General features: G+C 37.6%; 1 protein-coding gene across 5 annotated transcripts in view; it reads right to left on the bottom strand.

Moving 5' to 3' along the window:
• Positions 1-22,855, bottom strand: part of MFSD14B (major facilitator superfamily domain containing 14B) — a 117,031-nt gene that overhangs the window by 33,065 nt on the left and 61,111 nt on the right. For 4 of the 5 annotated variants that reach the window (XM_025281292.3, XM_044939665.2, XM_006047540.4 and 1 more), the window contains one exon: positions 4,815-4,877. The exons of the other annotated variant lie outside the window; for it this stretch is intronic. In XM_025281292.3, coding sequence (XP_025137077.1) covers positions 4,815-4,877 — 63 coding nt within the window. The remainder of the gene's footprint in view (positions 1-4,814; positions 4,878-22,855) is intronic. 5 annotated transcript variants of the gene reach the window in all.

The raw sequence follows: 22,855 nt of genomic DNA, 5'->3' as shown, positions 1-22,855 counted from the left end.
AATGCTGATATAAGGGAAAAAGAAACATAGTTACGGTCTCTAAGTAAGGTGGATCTTGACTTTATCAAAAGGACTAGAAAAAAGACTGGAAGAACTTTTAATTCAACAATATTTGTTGTTGTTTAGTCGCTAAGTTGTGCCCAACTCTTTGGTGACCCCATGGACTGTGGCCCGCCATGCTCCTCTGCCCATGGGATTCTCCAGGCAAGAATACTGGAGTGTGTTGCCATTTCTTTCTTCAGGGGATCTTATAGACCCAGGGATCAAACCCACATCTCCTGCACTGGCAGGTGGACTCTTTACCATCTGAGCCACCAGGGAAGTTGAGTGCTAAGAACTATGCTGGGGATAGCAGTGAGCAAAGTGGACAAAAATCCACGTCTTTAAGAAACTTTCAGTCTAAAAGAGGAGGAGTGAGGAGAACACAATAACAAGATAAAGATAAAAGCAAAATATACAGCATGTCAAAGGAGAGATAATGCTTTGGAGAAAAAGCAGAGAAAGAGGATTAAGAGTGATGAGAACTGGATACATTACTCAAGATGGCAGTCAGTGAAGCCTTCACTGAAAAAATAACATCCAGGTGAGGAGCTGAGGGTTAGGGAGTAAAGCCTGTCAAAACCTGGGAAAAGCAAGCAGAAAAAAACAGTACCTGCAGAGCCCTCAGGCAGAAATAGGCTGAGGAAGTTGTGGCTGCAGCAAGGTCAGTAGGAAGTGGAACAGAGTAGAAGGATGCTGTCAAGAGAAAATGGGGGTTTGGGTTGGGTTGGTTAAGAAGAGTGCCACAGGGGATTCCCAGAGGTCCAGTGGTTAAGACCCTGTGCCTCCAATACAGGGGACAAAGGTTCAATCCTTGGTCAGGAAAATAAGATTGCACATGCTGCTTGGCACAGCATATATAAGAGAGGAAGAAGAATGCCACAAACTGGTTTATATTTTATCATGATCTCTACTAAAGGGCTTCCCTGGTAGCTCAGTTGGTAAAGAATACATGTGCAATGAAGGAGACCCTGGTTTGATTCCTGGGTTGGGAAGTTCCCCTGGAGAAGAGACAGGCTACCCATTCCAGTATTCTTGTACTTCCCTTGTGGCTCAGATGGTAGAGTCCACCTGCAATGCAGGAAACATGGGTTTGATCCCTGGGTCAGGAACATCCTCTGGAGGAGGGCATGGCTACCCAATCCAGTATTCTTGTCTGGAGAATCCCATGGACAGAGGAGACTGGTGGGCTACAGTCCATCAGGCTGCAAAGAGTCAGACACGACTGAGCCACTAAGCACAGTACACACAGCACTGAAAGGGGAACAAGTAGAGTTTTGATGATGGTTCTGTTTTGAAGTAGAATAACAGAATTTGCTGATGGTGGGTTTGGGATATGTATGGAAGAAAAAGAAGACTGATTCTAAGAATTTTGGCATAAGCAAGAATGGCATGACAAGTAACTAATATGAGGAAGACTAATGAGTTGGTCAGGCTGGAGGGGAAGACCAGGAACTTAGTTTTGGAGCTGTTAACTTTCAAATACTTATTATGCAAGGAAGTAGAGATGTCAATTAGGCAACTGAATATACAAAGTCTAAAGTTCCAGCCCAAGGTCTAGGAAGATACTTATTTGAGAGTTTAAAGTCTTAAGTCTGATGACATCATTAAAGGAGTTAAGTATAGAAAGAAAGAAGAAATTGTCCCTGGCTTGAGCCACTTATTTTTCAGAAGTCTAGGAGATGAGGAACATAAATTACTTGTCAGAAACAGGGTTAAGAAAGAAATTAATTTGAAAACACAATTTTTAGAAACTCAAATTACTGTATGACCCAGAAATTCTACTCTTAACAATGTACCTATGATAAAGAGAAAACAATGTCCATATCAAAACTTGTATACAAATGTTCACAGCAGCATTATTCACAATAATATAAAAAATCAGAAATAACCCCGAATGTCTATCAACTGATAAATGGATAAACTGGTATGGATACAGAGTGAAATATTGTTTGGCTGTAAAAAGAATAAAGTACTAATAAGTACTATGGGTGAAATTTGAAAACACCATAAGAAAAGAAGTCAGTAATAAAAGACCATACTGTATATTCCATTTATGTGAAATGTCCAGAATAGACAAACCAATAGAGACAGAAAGTAGATTTGTGCTTGAGGTTAGGGAGGAATGAGGAGTACAGGATTTATTTTTGGAGCAATGAAAATGTGATAAAATTGACTGTGTTGATGGCTGCACAACCCTGAGTATAATGAAAAAACCATACATACACTTTAAACGGATGACTTGCATGGCAGGTGAATTATATCTCAACAAAGCTGCTGCAATAACCAAAACCACAAACAACCCACCCCCTGCCCAACTGGAGAATTAATTCACAAACCAGAACTGGTTACTCTTGTATACTTTATTGGTGCTCACCCCAAATCTAAAACTTCTCTTCCATGCATTATGATAGTAAACTTACAAAGTGGAAGTTAACTGTAGAAAATCTACAAAGATGAACAAAATATATAAGGAAGAAAATTAAAAATCATCCATAAACCTACATCCTTTCAAACTTCAGGTGATTCCTTTTTAATCATTTCCCCGCCTGCTTACTTACATTTATTTTGGTCAAAATAAAACTGAAATCATATTATATTACATTATATGTCTATACCACACGTATCTATTCTAATTTCAAGGAATTTAAAAAGTTTCTACATGTTTACTATTACAAACAGTCCTTTAGCCGAATCTTTGAATAACTCAATTTGAGAAGAACAAATTTCTAGAAATGCAATTACTTTGTTAAAATATGTGAATATTTTTTTTAACTCTAAAAATACTGCCTTCCAGAAAAGCTATATCAATTTATCCTCTCATCAACAGTACGAGGGGACACAATTTACCACAAATTGAACTAGTTCTTGTCAGTTTAAAATTTTTTACCAATGTGCGTGAAAAAATATTATCTTATTTAATTTGGGACTCATTTCTTAATAGTGATAAACTTATTTTCACATTGTTATTTTTTGTAAACTGCCAGCTTACATCCTTCTTTGCCCTTCTGGGATATTAGTCATTTTCCTACAGTTTTACTTTGAGAATGCTTTTATGTATTCCTCTTTCTATCATAAATAACATTCTGTCATTTGTATTTTAAGTTTGATGATGGTGGCTTTGACTTACTAAAATTTAAAGATTGATGTAAATGACTCAATCTTTTCATTTATGAATAATTCTTACTCTAAAAAGGAAAATCTTTCCCCAGACTGGTGAGTAAAATGGTCATCAGGCTTTCCTTCTAACAGTTTCTGTTATTTTTCTTTGCAATATTTACTAAGTATTTAACACATGAATGTAGAGTGCTAATAGTTTTACATATACTAGCTCATTGAATCCTCATAATCACCCTACAAGAGATCTTTTATCTTTCTCATAGCTTTCCAATGAAGGGAAGATTGCATTATATGACTAAGGTAACCATTAATAAGATGCAGAACAGAAATTTAAAGCTAAAGCAATATAAAGCCATACCTATTCCACTGTGCTCATATCCATATTAAGACATTTTAATAGAGCTATGCTTGGCTGTAGGGTTCTCTCATATCCTCATCTGAGAAACAATGACCAGTTACTAAAACATGTAACTCCTTAAGTTCAATAGATTGAAGTTCAATAGTTGCTGAAGTTAAATAAGTCCTGGTCCTTGAATCAACTTAAATACTTTTTGTTCTGTGTTTTTACAACAATATTGTGGGTATCTCTAAGTGAAAGTATGATAAGCTCACCACTTGGCTTTCGGACATAGACCAAGTTGGTTTTATTCTGTAGAACCAGACTAAAATAGATTTTATTAGCTCCACATGATAAAAGAAAAAAATCTACAGAGTAACTTACAAAGAATCCACTATAATGATAAACTTATGTAGTATTTGTAATCAATGCCCTCTCTCATTTAGTTTTTCTTTTGATCATGTAGATAAAACTGCTCACAAACTAGTGCTTAAATAAAAACACACCAGATTCTTGATAATATTCCTCCTCTCAATGAATATTAAAAATGTCTTATTTTACTTTATTTAAATTGTCCTGTTTTACTTATATTATTATTGTAAGCATTCTCAAATTCTTTTTGAAAATAGGCAAAGAATAAATAGTATTTATTACAATTAATATTGCTCAAGGCATTCCTCTGACTGAATTTAGCAAAGTACTATGGTATAATTTTAAGTGTGCTTTTCAACACAACATAAAATTATGTAGACTGATATTACCTAAGTTGAAAAGAACAAATTAGATGCTGAACACATATACTTTACTACAAATTGGGACTGGAACACAGCATTATATTTTAACCCCTTATTTATAAGCTTTTCTGACAAATATCACATTAAAATTTAAACAATGAATTAAGGCTAATTATGTCAAATGGTTGAGAGCTCAGAAAATTGTGTCTAGAACACCAGCCTTGCCATAAGACTTTACATCCAACTAAATCTTGATGACTCCTTCTTCAATCTCTCTCTGAAAAGAAGACATTAATACTTGACTGATTTTTAAGACTGATTTTATTTTGTTAATAGAGGAATTAAAAGTTCACACAATTCTACCTTTCTGTACATGTTAATTCTGCTCTGTACATGTTAATAAAAATAAAGCAGTGCCTTATGGATTTGGATTGTATTTTGACTTTGATAATTCAACTAAAAATTTGACTTACAAGATTTACAAATGGTAATAGTTTTCCAGGGTCCTATTTAAACTTCCAGAGTTAAGCTATCAAGGATTCCTGGCTTTGGTTTGTTGTGGACCAAACAAAAATTGTTCTTACCTTTACACCCTGAATGAGACCATTCATGAGGAATGTGTGTTGAGGAAATGTTTCATGTAGAACCTACAAAAAGCAAACAAACATCAAGAAAAATTCTGAAGTAAATGAAAGGGAAAGATTTCTGACTCTTGTTAATGGCAGACTAGGTAACTAAACCCTGGAATGAAAAATACTAAGGAATAATGAAATATGGAAAATATCTTAAAAGTATGAAAAGGTAACAAGATAATGAGGCAGAAATCTAAATAAAGAACCTAAAAAGGTATGTCCAGGATTCAGCTGCCTTTGCTACAAAAGCACAAACAATTCAAAGGATGTACTGCAAAGAGTTACTCAAACTCAGTTATGAACCTGCAGCCCAGCTTCATGGCAGATACATAGTCCAGGAAACCTCAAACCTTAAATTTGGATTACTGATCCAGACTGGTAGCCTCTCCAGATGTTTAGAAGAAAAAAATCTAAAGTTATTTCTGAAAAGGCCATCACTCAGGCTTTCACATCAACCATATATTTACTTTCTCAAATATAATGACAAGGACATAATCAAAAGTAATCAGATACAAAAGTAAATGAGACACCATGAACAAGAAAACAGCAAACAATACGTAACAAACACTCAAAGACCTCATGTTTTGGAATTATTTAACAGACTTTAAAAACAGCATGCTTACTGTGTTACAAGACATATAAAGTAACCTTGAAACTTTGTAGCAGATTTAAAGAACAAAAGTCTAGAACAGAAAAAACTAAATTAAAAACTCAATGGGTATGTTTAACAAGATTAAGAGAGAATAACTGAACCAAAAGGTAGGTTAAGAGAAGTTATCCAGAATGCAGCAGAGACAAATAGACAGGATATAAGACAGAAAGTAAGAGACACAGAGGATCCAATAAGAAAGTCTAACAATTTAAACTAGCCCAGTAATAACAGTGAGGCAGAGACAATATTTTAGAAGCCAATGATTGAGAATGTACTTGAATCAATGACAGACATCAATGAAGAGATTAAAGCAACCTATCAAATTTTAAGCAGTATAAAAAGAAATCCACATTTGCAATCAAATTAAAATTATAGAGAACCATAAAAAAAATTCTTTAAAACAGAAATAACAGATTGTTTTCAAATGAACAACAGTTAGATTATTTCTTAAGACTAACATTTTTGAACCAAGACAAGGAGTGTGCTATTCTATCATCAGGATAGTAAGAAACATAAAACGAATGCCAACCTAAAATTGTATACCCAGTTAAAATGTCCTCTGACACAACGGCAAGTATCCACATTTTTCGATTTGGCAAAAACAAGTTTATTAACTTATAGTAATGAGTTTACTAACTTATAGACTCCGCTAATTTGACTGTGTGGATCACAATAAACTGTGGAAAATTCTGAAAGAGATGGGAGTACCAGACCACTTGACCTGCCTCTTGAGAAACCTATATGCAGGTCAGGAAGCAATAGTCAGAACTGGACATGGAACAACAGACTGGTTCCAAATAGAAAAAGGAGTACGTCAAGGCTGTATATTGTCACCCTGCTTATTTAACTTATAAGCAGAGTGCATCATGAGAAACGCTGGGCTGGAAGAAGCACAGGCTGGAATCAAGATTGCCGGGAGAAATATCAATAACCTCAGATATGCAGATGACACCACCTTTATGGCAGAAAGTGAAGAGGAACTAAAACGCTTCTTGATGAAAGTGAAAGAGGAGAGTGAAAAAGTTGGCTTAAAGCTCAACATTCAGAAAACGAAGATCATGGCATCTGGTCCCATCACTTCATGGCAAATAGATGGGGAAACAGTGGAAACACTGTCAGACTTTATTGTTTTGGGGCTCCAAAATCACTGCAGATGGTGACTGCAGCCATGAAATTAAAAGACGCTTACTCTTTGGAAGGAAAGTTATGACCAACCTAGATAGCATATTCAAAGGCAGAGACATTACTTTGCCAACAAAGGTCCGTCTAGTCAAGGCTATGGTTTTTCCAGTGGTCAGGTATGGATGTGAGAGTTGGACTGTGAAGAAAGCTGAGTGCAGAATTTATGCTTCTTTTTTTTTTTAATTTATTTTAATTGGAGGTTAATTACTTTACAATATTGTATTGGTTTTGCCATACATCAACATGAATCTGCCACGGGTGTACACATGCTCCCCATCCTGAACCCCACTCCCACCTCCCTCCCCATACCATCCCTCTGAGTCATCCCAGTGCACTAGCCCCAAGCATCCTGTATCCTGCATCGAATCTGGACTGGCGATTCGTTTCTTATATGATATTATACATGTTTCAATGCCATTCTCCCAAATCATCCCACCCTCTCCCTCTCCCACAGAGTCCAAAACTGTTCTATACATCTGTGTTTCTTATGCTGTCTCGCATACAGGGTTATTGTTATCATCTTTCTAAATTCCATATATATGCATTAGTATACTGTATTGGTGTTTTTCTTTCTGGCTTGCTTCACTCTGTATAATGTTGGTGGGAATGCAAACTACTACAGCACTATGGAGAACAGTGTGGAGATTCCTTAAAAAACTGGAAATAGAACTGCCTTATGACCCATCAATCCCACTGCTGGGCATACACACGGAGGAAACCAGAATTGAAAGAGACACATGTACCCCAATGTTCATCACAGCACTGTTTATAATAGCCAGGAAATGGAAGCAACCTAGATGTCCATCAGCAGATGAATGGATAAGAAAGCTGTGGTACATATACACAATGGAGTATTACTCAGCCATTAAAAATAATACATTTGAATCAGTTCTAATTAGGTGGATGAATTGATGCTTTTGAACTGTGGTGTTGGAGAAGACTCTTGAGAGTCCCTTGAACTGCAAGGAGATCCAACCAGTCCATTCTAAAGGAGATCAGTCCTGGGTGTTCTTTGGAAGGAATGATGCTAAAGCTGAAACTCCAGTACTTTGGCCACCTCATGCAAAGAATTGACTCATTGGAAAAGACCCTGATGCTGGGAGGGGTTGGGGGCAGGAGGAGAAGGGGATGACAGAGGATGAGATGGCTGGATGGCATCACCGACTCAATGGACGTGAGTTTGAGTGAACTCTGGAAGTTGGTGATGGACAGGGAGGCCTGGTGTACTGCAATTCATGGGGTTGCAAAGAGTCACACACAACTGAGCGACTGAACTGAACTGAACTGAATTTATTAAAAAAAAAATACTTCCAGGAGAAGGAAATTGACAGAGGTATAATTAAGGTTCAAGATGCAAAATAAAATAAAGATCATGGAAAATAGTATATAAAAGAACAGGGATGCTACAAAACAAAAATAACGGGTCTTATAGTTTTTATTTTCAATTATACAGAAGTAAATATTTTAAGTGGATTTTACATAGAGAAGTGTGTACATGACCATGTAAAATGGACAGGCTACAAAGACCTGTTGTATAGCACATGGAACTCTGTTCAATTTTATGTGCTTGCCTGCATGGTAGGGAGGTTTGAGGGAGAATGGATATACGTATATGTATGGCTGAATCCTTGCACTATTCACCTGAAACTACCACAACACTGTTAATCAGTTGGCTATATGCCAATACAAAATAAAAAGCTTGAAGTCTGAAGTAAAAAAAAAAAAAAAAAAAAGCTTAGAGAAGGAAATGACAACCCACTCCAGTATTCTTGCCTGCTAAATCCCATGGCAGAGGAGCCTGGTGGGCTATACAGTCCAAGGGGTCACAAGGAGGCAAACAACTCTTTGTGACTAAACAACAAAAACAAAATACTTAATAATACTCATTTACCTCATTTATCCTAATATGCTGGACATCCTAAAGGAATCTTTAAGGAAATCAACTCTGAATATTCACTGGAAGGACTGACACTGAAGCTGAAGCTCCAATACTTTGGCCACCTGATGTAAAGAGCCGACTCACTGGAAAAGACACTGATGCTAGGAAAGATGGAAGGCAAAAGGAGAAGAGGGAGGCAGAGAATGAGATGGCTGGATAGCATTACTGATTCAATGGAAATGAACTTGAGCAAACAATGGGAGACAGTGACAGACAGGGAGGCCTGGCATGCTGCAGTCCATGGGGTTGCAAAGAGTTGGACATGACTTAACAACTGAACAATAACATGTTAATATTATATAAAATTAAAGATATTGATTAATAGTACTTTGATAAGTTTACATGTAATGCTATAGAAACCACAAAAGTAACAGGAATAGAATAGAATACTTCTAAGGTAATAGAAGAAAAGTTAGCCTAACTATACAATGCAAATGAAGGCAAAAAGGAACAAAATGACAACTTAGAACTGCAGTACATAGAAAAAAATAATGAAGTAATTGAATTCACAAAGACTTAATATACCAGTTAAAAGGCAAAAAAAGTGTAGTCTAAAATCAGAATTTGAATCACAGGATTTGGAACCAAAGGATCACTTCACTCATACTGGGTTTGCCAAAAAATTCCTTCAGTTTTTAAGTAAAAATAAAAGACACATTTTTCATTTTGCCAAGAACTTTATTGAATAATGTATTCACCATTTTGTTCCACTTATCTTCTGTCATTTTCCAGGCAACTTTGTAATTCGATCTTGCCTAAACTTTTTATCTTTTTGAGCAAAGAACTGTTACAGGTGGCTTCTACAGTCTTTCAAGGAATTCAAATTTTTTTCCATTAAGATAATTTTGTATAGACTGAAATAAGTCAAAATCTGAAAGTGCAACGTCTGGTGAACACATTGGATGAGTCAGAACTTCCCAGCCTTGGTCTCGATGGGCGCAGTACTTGCTGGAATTGTCTGGTTTTCCATATAGAATCCATAATAAAGGACTTCATACCAATCCTGCCATATACATGACATCACCTTCTTTGGAGGAAGACCAGCCTTCAGTATGGTTGGTGGTGGTTCATTTCATTTGCCCAGCAATCTTCTCCATTTCACATTATTGTACAGTATCTGCTTTTCATTGTCCATCACAATTTAAAAAACTGGTACATTTTTGTTACATTTAAGTAAAGAATCCAGTGTGAAAATACAGTCTTTTGCTTAACTTGTGTGGAACCCAAACACCAAAGTGACTGACATAACCAAGCTGGTGCAAATGATTTTCAATGCCTAGTTTGGATATTTTGAGTATGTTGGCTCTCTCCCATGTGCTATAACATTGACTTTGGAGTACCATCCAGCAAGAAATCTCAGTACGAAACTTGGCAAGCCACTTTTGATACATTCAACAGTCACAGCACCTTTTCCATATACTGCTCAAGTCTTTTTGCTGTGTTTCAGTTGTGTTTTTACCTTTCTTGAAATAGTAAAGCATAATATGTCAAAAAAATGTTGCTTTTTTCCTTCCACTTTCAATATTAAAATGGCTACAAAAAAATTCATCAATTTTGATGTTTTTTAAAAAATTCATGCTGTTATGACAACCATCATAATACAATTTTACAAAACTTTCTAATGAAGTTAAAAGCAACTAAATAGAACTAGATAAAAATGGATAAACTGAACTTTTGTATAAACTATGATCCCATGTTTAACCAGAAAAAGAAAATCAAGCACATGAACATCAAGACATGTACAGAATGTTTATAACAGCACTGTATAAACAATGGAAAAACTAGAAACAAATATTCATAAATTGCACTAACAGTGCACAATAGAAAAAAGGAAGCCCCAGAAGACAACATGAATGTTATACATTATGCCCTTTTTAGAAGTTCAAAAATAACCAGAATCAAATAACATGGACACATCCATGTATTTATATATATAATAATGTGATCTAAATCTAGAAAATAATCAAGCAAACGAAAAAAAAAAATCAGAATTGTAGTTATCTTTGTGGATGGGGAGTAGGGAAAGAGATAGGCAAAGCAGACACAGAAATAAATTGTTGGGTTATACATGGGTTCACCAGTATTCAACACATCCTTAAAAACTATGTTGCAGCAATAAATGTTAAAAACAAAATAAGAAGGATAAAACAAATGGGGGAATGTTTAATTAAATGTTTCATTCCATGAGTGAAACAAACCTATGTATCATGAAGACAGTTATGACTAATCTATTTCTATGCACCTGAAATCCTATAAATTACAAAAACAGGGGGAAGGACAGAGTGACTAGCCTCTAACTTTAGACAGTTTATCTCCACAGGTTTTTCAAAAAAATCAAATTAAGATGTATCCATAGAAATGATTTCAAATCTATCCCTTAATAACATAATTTTTATAGGTTAGAAAAGATTTTCCATCACAGCTAGTGGCATTTGAACTCTACTAACTGTACTGAAAAACAAACAAACAAAAAATAGGAAAGATGAAGGACAACAAATAACTCAAGTGCAAAATCAGTTTTCAGAAAAATCTTTCCTAATAACAAATTTCATACAATACAGAGAAACAGAAATCTTCAAAGGGAATACTAATCAATATTAGAACTGTTTAATGATTTATCATATGCATCATAGAAATATGGTAAAATAGCAAAACATGTCAGTATACTTAAAAAAAATGTTTCTCTGATCCCTGGTGTGTCAAAAACATTTTCTGATACGAAAAATATTTCTCTTATCCAGTCTTTTAGCCCCACTTTTTCCCTATTATACACTGTCAGACCAAGGCTGAGAGCTTAACAGGTATTTTTCAAACTCCCCTTGTCTATGGGTTTCCTCATAGTTTTTGCCAGTGGAAAAAAATAGGGTTGGGGGAGCGCTGGTGAACACTACACCAGTAACTCCAGGACTGCCTTCACTCTGTCAAAGGGACAGTAATTCTGTTCACCTCTGCTGCCCCCAGCTTAATCCTCACCTTGCAGACCTCTGGTGTCCCCTAAAACAGTTCTACATTCAAGATGATCCAAATATGCATTCACTTATGCAGGTAATGTATCTAGCATTAAGAAATTAACTCTTTAATTTGGCAAGACCATATCCATGTCAATCTTAAAGGAAATCAACCCTAAATATTCATTGGAAGGACTGATGCTGGAGCTTAAACTCCAATACTTTGGCTACCTGATACAAGGAGCTGACTCACTGAAAAAGACTGATGCTGGGAAAGACTGAGGGCAAGAGGAGAAGGGGGCAAAAGAAGATGAGATGGTTGGATGGTATCACCGACTCAATGGTCATGAGTGTGTGCAAAAGTGAAGGACAGGGAAGCCTGGTGTGCTGCAGTCCATGGCGTCCCAAAGAGCTGGACACAACTGAGAAACCAACAACAACATATCCATGTATGAATGACAGAACATGGATTTACTGAACTGCATATTAAAATATATAGCTCTAAAAGAATTAGATATGACTGAGCAGCAGGCATGGCAGGCAATGGAATTTCTGGAAGTATGAGAAACTGTTTCTGGGTAATAAAGCAACGATGCAGGCAGTTCCTCTAAAATTTTTTAATATGTGCTTTTTAAAACTTTTCTACTTTTTCCTATTAAAAAAAAGATAATGAAATAGTAAAGTTTTATTAAAGAAATAAGTAAAACAAAACAAGTCAATAACTTCTTTTCTACTAAGCTAAGGACTAAACCTTTATAAAATAAAGCAGCTATAAAGAAAATAGCAAACTTTTCCAAACTTTTCAAATTCAAAAAATTTTTTCAGTATATAAATAATTATACTACAAAAGACAGTAAATGTTATCACAACAAACCTAATGCTAGGACTTTTCTGGTGGCCCAGTGGTTGAGAATCCACCTGCCAATGCAGGGGACCTGGGTTTGATGCCTGATCCAGGGAGATTCCACCTGCTGTCAGGAAACTAAGCTTGTGTGTCACATCTACGGAAGCCTGCATGCTCTAGAGCCCATGCTCTGCAACAAGAGATGCCGCTGCAAAGAGAAGCTGGCACGCTGTAACTAGAAAAAGCCTGCACTGCAAGTATAAAAAGCCTGCATAGCAACAAAGACTCAGCACAGCCAAAACAATAATAATAATAATTTTAATTAATTAATTTTTTAAAAGTATACTAACTTTCAGGTCAACATGGTGGAGTATAAAGACCAGTATGCAACTCCTGTGAGAGCAACAAAATTGCAACTAGCCATTAAAAACCATCGACAGGAGAACACTGGAACCCACCAAAAAAAGATACCCCATGTCTAAAGACAAAGAAAAAGCCACAGGAGATGCCAGGAGGGGCTCAGTCATGATAAAAATCAAATCTTATACCTGTCAGGTGGGTGACCCACAAACTGGCGACAGTAATACCAAGGAAGTTCTCCCACTGTTGTGAAGGTTCTAAACTCCACATCAGGCTTCCCAACCTGGGATCTGGCAAAGGAACTGGGAATCCCCAGGGAGTCTGACTTTGAAGACCAGCAGGATTTGATTACAGGGCTTCCACAGGACTGGGGGAAACAGACTCCACTCCTAGAGGGCAGAAACAAAACCTTGTGTGCACCAAGACCTAGGGGAAAGGAGCAGTGACCCCACTGGAGGCTGAACCAGAGCTACCTGCTAGTGTTGGAGGGCCTCCTGTGGAGGCGTGGGTCAGCAGAGGCTCATCGTGGGAATGGGGGCACTGGCAGCAGCAGTCCTGGAAGTGGACCCTTGGTATAAGTCCTCCTGGAGGTTGCCACTAACCCTACCAGAGAGGTGGCTAGCCTCAGGCTAGAAAACAAACAGGGAAGGAGCACAACTCCACCACACATCAGCAGACAACTGAATTAAAGTTTTATTGAGCATGGCCCTGCCCACCATTGCAAGTCCCAGTTTTCCCCACCAGTCTATCCCATCAGGAAACTTACACAAGCCTCTTAGACAACTCCATGAGAGGGCAGACAGAAGAAGCAAGAATAACTATAATTCTACAGTTGCTAGAAGAAAAACCACATTACAGAAAGTTAATCAGAATGAAAAACCAGAAAGTTATGTCCCAGATTACGGGACAAAATAAAACACCAGAAAAACAACTAAATGAAGATAGGCAAGAAGGCCTGGTCCATGGGGTCGCTAGGAGTCGGACACGACTGAGCTGCTTCACTTTCACTTTTCACTTTCATGCATTGGAGAAGGAAATGGCAACCCACTCCAGTGTTCTTGCCTGGAGAATCCCAGGGACGGGGGAGCCTGGTGGGCTGCCGTCTCTGGGGTCGCACAGAATCGGACACGACTGAAGCGACTTAGCAGCAAGGAGGCCTGGAGTACTGCAGTCCTTGGGGTCACAAAGAGTCTGACATGACTGAGCAACTGAACTGAACCTTCCAGAGAAAGAATTCAGAATAATGAGAGTGAAGATGATTTAGGATCTTGGGAAAACAATGGAGAGGATGCAGAGAGTGTTTACCAAAGACCTGGAAGAACTGAACAAAATAACAGAGATGAACAATAAACTAGAAGGAACCAATAGCCAAATAACTGAGGTAGGAAAATGGATAGATGACCTGGAGGACAGAATGGTCAAAATCACTGTCACAGAACAGACTACAGAAAAAAGAATGAAGAGACCTCTGGGACAGCAATAAACACACCAACATTCACATTATAGGTGTCCCAGAAGGAGAAGAGAGAAAGGACCCAAGAAAATATTTGAAGAAATATTAACTGCAAACTTTCTTAACATGGGAAAGGAAATTGTCAAGTCCAGGCAGCACACAGAGTCTAAAGCAGTCTAGAAGGGAATGGCGGAGAAGGCAATGGCACCCCACTCCCATACTCTTGCCTGGAAAATCCCATAGACGGAGGAGCCTGGTAGGCCGCAGTCCATGGGGTCGCTAAGAGTCGGACACGACTGAGCGACTTCACTTTCACTTTTCACTTTCATGCATTGGAGAAGGAAATGGCAACCCACTCTAGTGTTCTTGCCTGGAGAATCCCAGGGACGGGGGAGCCTGGTGGGCTGCTGTCTATGGGGTCGCACAGAGTCGGATCGACTGAAGTGACTTAGCAGTAGCAGAAGGGAATGGCATGATACATTTAAAGTGATGAAAGAGAAGAACCTACAGTCAAGAATACTGTACCCAGCAAGACTCTTATTCAGATTTGATGAAGAAATCAAAAGCTTTCCAGACGAGCAAAAGAATTCAGTACCACCATACCAGCTTTACAGCCAATGCTAAAGGAACTTTTCTCTAGGCAGGAAACAGAAGGAAAAGACCAACACAAAATAAACCCCAAGCAATTAAGAAAATGGTAATAGGATCATGTTATTGTTCAGTCGCCCAGTCATGTCCACTCTTTGCGACCCCATGAACTGCAGCAGGCCAGGCCTCCACCATCTCCCAGAGTTTCCCCAAGTTCATGTCCACTGTATCAGTGATGCCATCCAGCCATCTCATCCTCTGATGCCCTCTTCTCCTTCTGTCCTCAATCTTTTCCAGGGACTTATTTTAAATGAGTCAGTTCTTCACATCAGGTGACCAAAATACTGAAGCTTTAGCTTCAGCATCAGTCCTTCCAATAGGTATTCAGGGTTGATTTCCTTTAAGACTGACTGGTTTGATCTCTTTGTTGTCCAAGGGACTCTCAGGAATCTTCTCCAACACCACAGCTTGAAGGCATCAGTTCTTTGGTGCTCTCCCTTCTTTAAGGTCCAATTCTGACAACTCTACGTGACCACTGGGAAGACCAGAGCCTTGATCATATGGACGTTTGTAGGCAGAGTGATGTCTTGGCTTTTCAACACACTGAGTAGGTTTGTCATAGGATCATACATATCAGTAATTACCTTAAATGATAAGGGACTGAATGCACCAATCAAAAGACACAGACTGGGTGGGCAGATGAAAACATGTGCGTGTATGAACCTCTATTTAACACATCACTCTACTTAACTCCAAACTGCATGTAATTATTTAGTATTTTTAGGTTAATCATGTTTCTATTACGACTTGCAACTGTAGTTATCTCCTATTTTTGTCTGGCTATTGATACTAAAAACTTGATAAAAGCCTTCTATTATTGTGATTTTTGCTTAATACAATAATTGTATCATGATTGGTTAACAGAAAATAACAGAATTCTTTATCACTAAAACTATCATTTATTAGAAAAACCTGCAATCACTTTTTAAAATCCAGATGCATATCAGAATTATCTTGGAATTTTTTGAAAACTACAAATGCTCACATGTTGCTTTTTTTCCTACAAAGTTTCAGATGTGTTTCTAATGAGGAGCGAAGCTTAAAAACGATTGGACTACATTACAATCTTTCACTTTTATCTACTGTGTTTCATTTTTCTCTATTTCACGCTCAGTGCTCCCATTTCATTTAGTTTATGCTTTCCAATTTCTCCATCTTTTTTTGATGTTCTTTCTCAAGCCGTTACCAATCATAGTAGAAAAGCTTTTGTATACACACACGCATATATAGTATGTATAATACAATATATGTATGTTTTAAAAAACTTACAATTTTTGCCTAGTTAAAAAATTTGATATTTTGAGTCCACTTGTTTGACTTAGTATGAATAGAATGCTAGACTTCTAATTTATATTCATTCAAAATTTTGATATTGTTTCTATATTTTGGCATCAAGTATTACCACTAAAAGTTTAATTTATTGTCGTGTGTGTGTGAGAGAGTGACTCAGTCATGTACAACTCTTTGTGACCCCATGGATTGTAGCCTGCCAGGTTTCTCTGTGCAGTAATTAAAAAATAATTTTGAATGAGGCTTGAAACTTCTAATCCAATTCTGAGAATATAAAGAAATATTATGTTTAAAAAAAAAAACCAGGAGATTAACATGTGATCTAGTATTAACAGATTTTGTTCAAATCTTACAAAATTTCTCTACGTTAGCATCCCTTATTTGTTTTCATACCTTATTCAAGACCCCTCATTGTGTTTAATTGCAGTGAACAGCTCCAGCTGCATGCAACAAATTCTGGTAAATTCTTTTTATTTTTATTCTATCACAAATTTTTTCTGGTTTTCATTGTTATGGCATCTTAGATATACCCCCTCAGTTAAAAGTAGACATTTAATTTCCAAATACATGGGATTTTTTTTAAGTATCTATGATATTAATTTCTCATTTAAATGCTTTCTTCTCTGCAATCACACTCTATGTTTTTTCAGTCTTCTAATTTTATTGAGGTGTTCAATGGCTAAGTCAAAGATCTCTCTTAGTAAATGTCACACTAGACTTGAAAAAATGTGGTTTATTTTAAAATATCTTTTGATACTGACCACTAACATAACTTCATAGTAATAAGAAAACAGAGTCTGTATGATTTCAATACGTTTAGACCATGAAATTTCTGCACCTGGTCGTATGTCTCTGGATATATTCCAGTGTCTCCTAATTTATAGTCTATGGGAACTTGAATACAATTTGGATCCTGTTATGTGAAAACTGTATAAATCTTAATTATGTCAAATCGGTTCATAATGCTTTTCAGGCCTATTATCTTCTTCCACTTCTCTGTGAAGTGTAGTGCTCATTCACTTCAGTCATGTCTGAATCTGTGCCACCCCATGTGTAGCCCACCAGGCTCCTGTCCATGGGATTCTCTGGGCAAGATTACTGGAGTGGGTTGCCATGCCCTCCTCCAAGGGATCTTCCGGACCCAGGTATTAAACCCAAGTCTCTCACGTCTCCTGCATCGGCAGGTGGGTTCTTTACCACTAATACAACCTGGGAAGCCTCTGTACATTCATTCTATTAATTTCTGAGGGTTTGATATCAAAACTCCAATGAAAAATCTTAATTCATCTACTTAAAACAAAAAATTGTAATATATAATGGAATTATATGTAACTTTCCCCAGTATTTTCCAAGTCTCCTGTAAATGTGTTATCATATTTTATAACTTAAAAATAATTTAAAAAACTAATAAAGATATTAAATATCTCAAATAAGATCAAAGTTTTAATTTTAAATATCTTTCTATGCTAAAAATTTCAAGAAGGATACTGCCTTTATTCTTGAGAAGGAATACAGTAAACAAAAAATATGATGGCATTTGCTTATCTCTTAAAAAAAAAAAAACTTTAGAAACTTAGAACTGAATTGACACTTAGAACAATGAAGCTAATAAATATCTGTATGGATATGTGTATATTACATATGTATATATTATATACACACACATTACATTCAAACATACACATCTGTTTTCTACTTCCACATCTTAAGTATCACTGATAGAACAGAAAAAATATGAATCTAATTTACAGTATTTTCTATTTACTCGGAAGAATAGTGAAACACTTCTGGATGATATAGAGAAGATGGGAAAAGGCTTTATGAACCCTTTAGAGTTGAAAAAACAGTCACATGTTAAGGTGAAAAAAGATCTTTTAGGTCAATTTTTCAGGATTCAGGGGGACCAAAAAACAAAACTGGAGATGGATGCCATCCATAATTCAATAGGTTAATAAAAGGTTATAAAATAAGTCCCTGGTATATTTGCTCTCACAGCTGCTGACCTGTCCATCTGTCCCCAGGATAACAATCACAAGGAAATTTAACCAAAGTATATATAATTTTCTAGCATTTCATAGGAACCCATAAGCAAAACATGGGGACTGAATTGCCATGTCACCAATTATCTAAGAAGATAGTGGCTGCTGCGGTAGAAAGAATATGCATTCCACTGATAATACAAACCTATTCTTACCCCACTTCTCACATTTACAACACTTGGGTAGCCCCAGAAGACATTTAACAATCCGTGAATTACCCTCTCATTTGTAAATATAAAATACATAAAATTCATCAAAACAATGAGGAAAACCACTGGAAGACACAAAAAAGAATACAGGAAATAAAAGACAATCTACCTCATTGCCAAATAACTAAACCATAGTAGGAAACAAAAGGAAGCTTAAGTGTCCTCCAAAAGATTCAAGGAGATGTCACATGCATTAAAAACAATCTGTTGCAGAAGGATCAGCACCAAAGAAAGCAAAGCATCAAACAAGTAAGGAAAGTCTGTCTTAAAAGAATTGATTATAAGGCGAGAACAAGATGGCAGAGGAGTACGTGGACATGGAGTACATCTCTCTCCACGGATACATCAGGAATACACCTTCAGATGCAGAACTGCATGCAGAACACCAGCTAAGAGTGGATAGGAGTACTTGATCAGCGGAAAAGAATGTACAGAATCATGCAAAACTCAATAGGATCAAGACACTAGGGGGAAAAACAGGAGTGTTACTAGTACTCGGTGGCTGGGGGAACTGAAGTAGGAGTCCAATCCCCACATTGGGGCAATTATCTGAGTCAGAGGAAAAAGATTTCAGGCTGAGAGTGAAACAGCTGATCTGTGGCAGCCTAAACAGAATGAGAATCAGACAGTCCTTGCCACTGCCATACATACCCTGGACAGGGACGCACGTACCCTAGAAGGCGCAGTGGCTGAGAGCTGGAGTTTAGGGATTGTGGAGCGATCCCAGGGTGAGGGCTGCTGTTGACTGTACAGAGACAGATCGAGGGGATGTGAGGGAGGAGACTGTGGTGGGAAATGCCTGCAGAGGAAAGCCAGGCAGCCATGGGAGAAAGGTAATACTGCTGAGTCACATGTAAGGATGGAGCCATCAGCATAGTCTCTAATACCTGACACACTGAACTACAAAGTAGTACCCTACCCAGAATGCTCCTTTAAGTGACTGATGGTCCGAACTGCAGAGTAGGACCCCAGTTAGGGAGGCCCCTGTATGTGCCTGATGTGCCAAACAACAGAGAAGGACTCCAGGCAAGGGAGACCTCTAAGTGCTTGAACGGGCAGAGTTATGGAGATACTTTATGTGAAATGCTGGGCTAGATGATGCACAAGCTGGAATCAAGATTGCCGGGTGAAATATCAATAACCTCAGATATGCAGATGACACCACCCTTATGGCAGAAAGCTAAGAAGAACTAAAGAGCCTCTTGATGAAAGTGAAAAGATGACAGTGAAAAAGTTGGCTTAAAATTCAACATTCAGAAAACCAAGATCATGGCATCAAGTCCCATCACTTCATGACAAATAGATACGGAAACAATGTTAACAGTGAGACTTTCTTTTTTTGGGCTCCAAAATCACTGCAGATGGTGACTGCAGCCATGAAATTAAAAGACGCTTGCTCCTTGGGAGAAAAGCTATGCCAGCTAAACAGCATATTAAAAAGCTAAACAGCATATTAAAAAGCAGAGACATTACTTTGCCAACAAAGGTCCATCTAGTCAAAGCTACGGTTTTTCCTGTAGTCATGTATGGATGTGAGAGTTGGACTGTGAAGAAAGCTGAGCACAGAAGAACTGATGCTTTTGAACTGTGGTGTTGGAGAAGACTCTTCAGAGTCCCTTGGACTGTAATGAGATCTAACCAGTCCATCCTAAAGGAAATGAGTCCTGGGTGTTCATTGGAAGGACTGATGTTGAGGCTGAAACTCCAATATTTTGCCCACCTGATGCAAAGAGCTGACTCATTTGAAAAGACCCTGATGTTGGGAAAGACTGAGGGCAGGAGAAGGGGATGATGGAGCATGAGATGGCTGGATGGCATTACCGACTCAATGGACATGGGTTTGGGTGGACTCCAGCAGTTGGTGATGGACAGGGAGGCCTGGTGTGCTGTGGTTCATGGGGTCACATATAGAGTCGGACACAAATGAGCGACTGAACTGAATTGAATGCAATCACATTCAAAATTCCCAGCAAGTCATTTTGTGAATATTGAAGAGTTGATTTCACAATTTACATGGATATAGAAAAGGCCTATAATAGCCAAGGCAATCTTTTTTAAAAAATAATTTCTTTATTATTATTTTTTACATATACATTTATCTATTCTCCCCCAGTCTCCTCTACATTCCCAGCTATAGCCAAGTCAGTCCTGAGGAAGAAGAACCAAGTCGCGTTAGTTATAGAAGTTATCAAGAAAATGCTAAAGAAATCAATATAGCATAGTACTGACACAGGATATATACAAAAATAGAACATAAAACCCAGAAAATAAGTCCATGTGAATATAACTGTCTGATTTATGATAAAGTTGACACATAGAGTGGGGAAAGTTTTTTTTAAATAAACAATGCTGGTTCAACTATATATTAATATGAACCCAAATGAATTGACCCTTATAAAATGATTTTTCTAGAAAAAAATCATGAAACTGGTTCATGAAAAAAACATGGACTGAGAATTGGTATGAAAGATCTGTGTGTGAAAAATAAACAGATAAATCTTGGAGGAAGAAGAAAGTTTCTTTTTTAAAATTTTTATTGGCGTATAGTTCCTTTACAGTCTTGTGTTAGTTTCTACTGTACTAAAAAGTCAATTAGCTACATATGTGCCCCCTCTTTTTTGATTTCCTTTCCATTTAGGTCACCACAGAGCATTGAGTAGAGCTCACGTGCTATACAGTAGGTTCTCATTAGTGGAAGAAAGCTTCCTAAACAAGATTTTAAAAAAGCAACTAAACATAAGGGAAAAAAAAAAAAAAAAGTCAGTAAATTGAACTGTGTAAAGATTATGAACTTCTGTTCATACGAAGACACCATTAAGAGAATGAAAAAGTAATTCAAGGAGGGAAAAAGACATTATCAATAAATATGTGAGTGTTCAAAAATAAACAAACATTTTGCTGTTACTCTTGTTCAGTCCCTAAGTCGTGTCTGACCCTCTGACCCCATGGACTGCAGCATGCCAGGCTTCTCTGTCCTCCACTATATCATGCTGCTGCTGCTGCTGCTAAGTCGCTTCAGTCGTGTTTGACTCTGTGTGTCCCCATAGACAGCCGCTCACCAGGCTCCTCTTTCCCTCAGATTTTCCAGGCAAGAATACTGGAGTGGGTTGCTATTTTCTTCTCCACTATATCATGGAGGTTGCTCAAACTGATGTCCACTGAGTTGCTGATGCTATCTAACTATCTCATCCTCTGAATGTCAGAGGTTGTTGATATTCCTCCCAGCAATCTTGATTAAAGCTTGTGTTCCAGCCACCCTGGGATTTCTCATGATGTACTCTGTGTGCATATAAGTTAAATAAGCAGGGTGACATTACAGCCTTGTTCATTTCCTAATTTTGAACCAGTCAGTTGTTCCATGTCCGATTCTAACTGCTGCTTCTTGACCCACATTTAGGTTTCTCAGGAGACAGGCAAGGTGGTCTGGTACTCCCATCTGTTTAAGAATTTTCCATAGTTCATTGTGATCTACAAAGTCAAAGGCTTTAGTGTAGTCAATGAAGCAGAAATATATGTTTTTCTGGAACTCCCTTGCTTTCTCCATGATTCAATGAATGTTGGCAATTTGATCTCTGGTTCCTCTGCCTTTTCTAAATCTAGCTTGTAGATCTGGAAGTTCCCAGTTGATACTGCTGAAGGGTAGCTTGAAGGATTTTGCGCATTTCACTTGCTAGCATGTGAAATGAGCTCAATTGTATGGTAGTCTGAACATTCTTTGGCATTGCCTTTTTGGGGGACTGGAATAAAAACTGACCATTTCCAGTCCTGAGGTCACTGCTGAGTTTTCCACATTTGCTGACATATTGAGTGCAGCACTTTCACAGCAACATCTTTCAGGATTATAAATAGCTCAGCTGGAATTCCATCACAACCACTAGCTTTGTAGTAATCCTTCCTAAGTCCCATTTGATTTCAGACTCCAGGATGTCCAGCTTTCGGTGAGTGACCACACCATCATGGTTATCAAGGTCATTAAGACCTTGTTGTTACAGTTCTTGTGTGTACTCTTGAGACCTCTTCTTAATCTCTTGTTTGTTAAGTCCTTGCCATTTTTGTCCTTTATTGAGCCCATCCTTGCATGAAATGTTCCTTTGATATCTCCAATTTTTCTGAAGAGATCTTTAATCTTTCCCATTCTATTATTTTCCTCTATTTCTTTGTACTGTTTGTTCACATAAGAAGGCCTTCTTTTCTCTTGTTGCTATTCTCTAGAACTCTGCATTCAGCTGGGTGTTATCCTCCCTTTCTTTCTTGTTTTTTTTGCTTCTCTTCAGGTATCTATAAGCTTCCTCAGACAACAATTTTGCCTTCGTGTATTTCTTTTTATTTGGGATAGTCTTAATCATGGCCTCCTATACAACCCTACAAATCTCCAGTCTATAGTCCTTCAGGCACTCTGTTATCAGATCTAATCCCTTGAATCTATTCA

This window comes from Bubalus bubalis, chromosome 3 (assembly GCF_019923935.1).
Source record: "Bubalus bubalis isolate 160015118507 breed Murrah chromosome 3, NDDB_SH_1, whole genome shotgun sequence".
In the NCBI taxonomy this organism is placed as follows: Eukaryota; Metazoa; Chordata; class Mammalia; order Artiodactyla; family Bovidae; genus Bubalus; species Bubalus bubalis.
The sequence above is the reverse complement of the archived record's forward strand: the minus strand, read 5'-3'. Positions and strand labels throughout refer to the sequence as shown.